General features: G+C 38.2%; 1 protein-coding gene across 1 annotated transcript; it reads left to right on the top strand.

Moving 5' to 3' along the window:
• The first annotated feature begins 2,614 nt into the window (after positions 1 to 2,614).
• Positions 2,615 to 4,022, top strand: LOC131680883 (putative gustatory receptor 28b). Its single transcript, XM_058961598.1, has 4 exons — positions 2,615 to 3,031; positions 3,320 to 3,637; positions 3,692 to 3,850; positions 3,918 to 4,022. The coding sequence occupies exons 1-4, from the start codon at positions 2,615 to 2,617 to the stop codon at positions 4,020 to 4,022; spliced, it is 999 nt and encodes a 332-aa protein (XP_058817581.1).
• The last annotated feature ends 593 nt before the right edge of the window (positions 4,023 to 4,615 follow it).

Below are 4,615 nucleotides of genomic sequence, written 5' to 3'. Positions count from 1 at the left end.
GACTTTTTCCGATCTCGACGAACTGAGTCGAATGGGATATGATACTCGGCCCTCCGGGCCGGGATTAGGTTGACGTTTTTTAGAGTGATTGCATAAATTTCTATATGAGAAAGGCAAAAAAATATAATCAAAATATGCTAAAATGGAGTTTATTATTATGTTAGTCTATAAATTATTCTGAGAGACAGGGATAGCTTCTCAACTAGCACAAAAATAGATTATGTGATTTCTGAGGTCGCTGATTACGATTCTGATAACAGAACTTGAAAATTTTAAATGGTGGCTACACAATGGCTGTCATTTTCTACGATATTTGCAAATGTTGTTACTATGACCATAAAACTATACACACGAGAGTTTATGGGGTAGCTGATTATGATTCTGATGTCAAAATCAGAATCAGCGACCCCGAAAACCCATTTGTAAGCCGTTTTAGGTCAATATAAAAACATGAAGTTTAACCAAGCACAGTCGCCATATTGGATGCGCCATTTTAAATTTTTCATTTTCGACCTAAGAATCAGAATCAGCGACCCCAAAAAACCCCTTGTAAAATGTTTTAGGCCAATATAAAAAACATGAAATTCAGCCAAGCACAGTCGCCATATTGGATCCGCCATTTTGAATTTTTCTATTTTCGACGTCAGAATTAAAATCAGCGACTCTGAAAACCTATATAAAGCTAAAAATAACAGTATAAACGATGAAAAAAATTCCCATCGCAAAGGGTTAAATGGCAAGTCCAGGGTTTAGATGCTGGAGCCGACTCTCTGGTATCGGTGATAGGCACTCAGTGTGAGACCGACAGAAAATAAATTTTTGTAGTTGCAATAAGCAGCATTTTCATCACTCGAAAGAAAAAATGATCCACATCTTATTTTATGTTGACGTAGAGGTGGTTTCAAAATGCTTTCAAAGCGAAACAAAAATCATTCGAACCTATTAATATGAGCGCTATAATTCATTTCAATGCCGTAAAATAGTCGGAATGGAAAACACATCGAGTGCTCGACGCCAAACTTTGATTGGGAACACAAAACAAGAATGTTAATCAAAATCTTTTTCGTGGCGAAGTTATGGGGAACATTCGCAACAAATAGGTCACCAAATTGTCCTCAAAGGCACACACATTAGCCTTCTATCAGATTTCCGGCAAAGGTAGGGTTGATTTGGGTAGACAATATCAATCACACTTTCACAAGAACAGTTTGAAACGTCTTTGGGATTTTATGAACATTTGCCTAAAATTTTGTGGTAGGGCAGAGTTTAATACAAAACAACATAACTGCTTACCTAAGAATACATAATGAAAAATATTAAACCTGGTCAAGAATGTATCAAGACTTCATAAGATCTCAAGAAGTGCAGAAGTCGCTGGAAACTTGGATACAGATTTATCTGTTTACTGTGTAGCTTCCTTGTGTCAGCTTTGTCGTCGTGCTCTGTTTGCCGCTCCTGTTCGGTGCCTTTCTAACTTTGTATACGTGTTATACATTGCTTAAAAGAAATTGAAGCTGGAATTGAAATGCTGGATTGGCATCTGAATTGGTTCAATACCATCCTGCTCATGGTTTCCTATCGCTACCATAATTCTGCGTGGGGGTCTGATTCTCTTTAAATGTCTATCACATAGGATACGTTGCAATGTGTCATTCTGAGATGCTACCGATCCATTATTACCCACACCCCAAAGAGTTATAATCAATTGAGCGCGACTATTTTTTAAGATTTAACCTTTAGAATAATTTTATATTCATCCTCAGTTCGGGGCCCCTGGCTCTGGTCCAGTGTGCCCATGCGTTAAGGCGGTACTGGCGATATCGATTCTTTCAATATCTTGAAATACGTTTACTAAAATTGTAAATACATATAATTAGCAAGGGACTGGAAGGTGAAATATTTTTCAAATATTAGGAGCCATAGTATTCAAGGAAGAGCAAGGATTTGAAGTTTAGAAAAGCGTGGAGTAGGGTCAACGAATTTAATGCCAAAAGATCATGACTCCTGCGTTGCAGAAGACAAAGAGTTAAGTAGCCTGGGAACTCTAAGCTTGTTCATTGACCTTACTCCACGCTTTTCTAAACTTTCTTACTTCCTTCCTTGACTACTATGGCTCTTAATATTTGAAAAATACTTCACCTACCAGTCTAATTATATGTCGTTACAATATTAAAAATAAAAAAAGGAAAAAGATTGACTCACTATAAGTCGTTAATAAAAAAGGAAAATAAAATAAAGTTGTAAAGTAGCCTATTGGTACCGTCAATCATACCGTCAAGATATGACGTAACATAACCCCACGAACAATGAACTTTGAAAGCTTCACATAAAGGTCTCACTGCTTCTGAAATGGAGCGCCTGGAAAGAGTAAAATGTCGTCATCAATTTGCGCTAAGAATATGCTGCGACGTCATTCGAAACTAAACAAATGGGCAATAATCCGTAATGGTATTGTTATCCGATTCTAACTTAATGGCTCCCGATATGACCGTGTCTGACATTGTTAATTACATATCATTCGTTTGTTTCCGATGTCGATCCCCACGATTAAGCCCTTAATGAGAAACTATTCCCACGTCACCTTCCTACAAACACAAACACCACACAAACCAAAATGCGCTGGTTCACAGTGGTTAACTTTTTCGAATCGCTTCGTCCAGTGTATGTGGCTTCGAAAATCTTCTTGGTGCACTTCGAAACGGTCGATTTCGAAAATCGCACATACCGACGGACACTTTCCGATCAGCTTCGGTACGTTCTTTCCTTGATCGTGGATTTGTATCTGACTCTGGTTGGCATCCGAAGCAGTGCCGCTTTCCTACATCTCTCCGAATCGGTTCTTCTGAATGTAGGATATTACGGATCATTGCTGTTAACATTCATCTTTACACTGATACTACCGACGTGGAACAGCCTGGAGGCCGGAACTATTTTCGCTGTGATTGAAAGCATAGCATGCTTTGACGACGAGATAAAATTGCTTGGGTTCGGAATCAATCACCAGAAGCATCACTTTGTCAATACGATTTCGGTAAACGTTTCGCTGTTCGTCGCGTATTTTATGCTAGGAATCACGAGCTACGCATACTTCAACAAAACTTGGCTAGATTTGAGTAATATTTTTCCGGAATACTGGATGATTCTGCCGTTCGTTAGAGCATCCACTGTCGAAGGATTGTTCATTTGTTCCTTCTGCTTGACACTTTTGTCCTTGCGCCACCGCTTCGATGTTCTGAACCGAATCATCATGTAACAATCTATAGCATATTAGTAATTTGATCTAACAAATAATACTGTTCTCCCTAGAAAATTCTTCCAGACTACTCCCGAAAAAGATCGCCAGACGCTCACAGACACAGTACAGTGCTGTAAAATGATTAGAGATTTTGCCACGCTGCATGGTCAACTGTGTGACACGATCAAACTGTTCAACCGCTGCTTCTCCGCCCAGGCCATTATTTCCCTGGCATCGTGTTTTGGATTTACGGTTTTTTCGATATTTGGTATGATCCACTCGTACGCGACAACTGTGGATGAGAATACCCTACACTTGACTTGGTCTACTATGATCTACGATGGGTTTTGCATAGCTTTCATTATCCAGCTGGTGGTATTTTCTAGCTTGATTCACGCAGAGGTAAGACATTTCGGTAGTATTTGTAACAATTTGATCATCTTTTAGCAATTGCAGTGCAAACGGACATCACTGCTGATTCACAAGATCATCTGCTACGGATCATGCGACAGGAATGTACGCAAAGAGTTGAGGATCTTTTCCCAGCAGTTAAGTCATCATTCTCCGAAGATTTCATGTGGCTTGTTCGACTTTGATTGGATTCTGTTCTATACGGTATATGAACACATGATCAAAACTAAATTGTTGGAGTTTCACTATGATTATATTATTTCTCGTACAGATTTCTGGATCTCTTAGCACCTATCTTATCATATTAATGCAGTTTGATCTGATCAATTTTGACTATACAGAGCTGACCGATAAGAAGAAAGCTGTACATCAGTGAACAGTGTGATGATTATTATTTGTGAACAGCAGCTTATGAATCCGCATACCTTCTTGACTATATTTATGCATCAATCAAACTGTTTTCTGGTTACACATTATTTATATTTACTAAATATTAATTACTAGCTGTAACCCGGTGCGTTTCGCTACTTTCATCGGAACAAAGTTAAAGAAATAGTAGTAGTTTATTAAATGTATGAAATATACCCAAAAAATTTCTTAAAAGAAGAAACTTATTGTAATGTTCATGTGCATAAACAATGTTTTGGGTTTGACCATCATATCAGTAATGATTTCGCTACATTTCTCCTGTAGTTAAGAACGAGTTGGGTAAAAACTTTTTTTAACTCCGTTAAAGAGAAAATTGTTTTAAACCATCTTTGCGCGTGAAAAGCACAAAACCTATAACTAAATTAGCTATGGAATTTTCGTTTCGACTTCGTCTCATCAGAATCCTACACTAACCTAGTGACAGGGACAGCGAATATAGCCAAGATGGATAGCTATCGGGTGCTAGCTTTGCCCTGTCACTACATTAGTGTCGGATTCTGATGAGACAAAATCGAAACGCAAGTTCCATTACTAATACAG

Source organism: Topomyia yanbarensis, chromosome 2 (assembly GCF_030247195.1).
Source record: "Topomyia yanbarensis strain Yona2022 chromosome 2, ASM3024719v1, whole genome shotgun sequence".
NCBI lineage: Eukaryota > Metazoa > Arthropoda > Insecta > Diptera > Culicidae > Topomyia > Topomyia yanbarensis.
The sequence above is the reverse complement of the archived record's forward strand: the minus strand, read 5'-3'. Positions and strand labels throughout refer to the sequence as shown.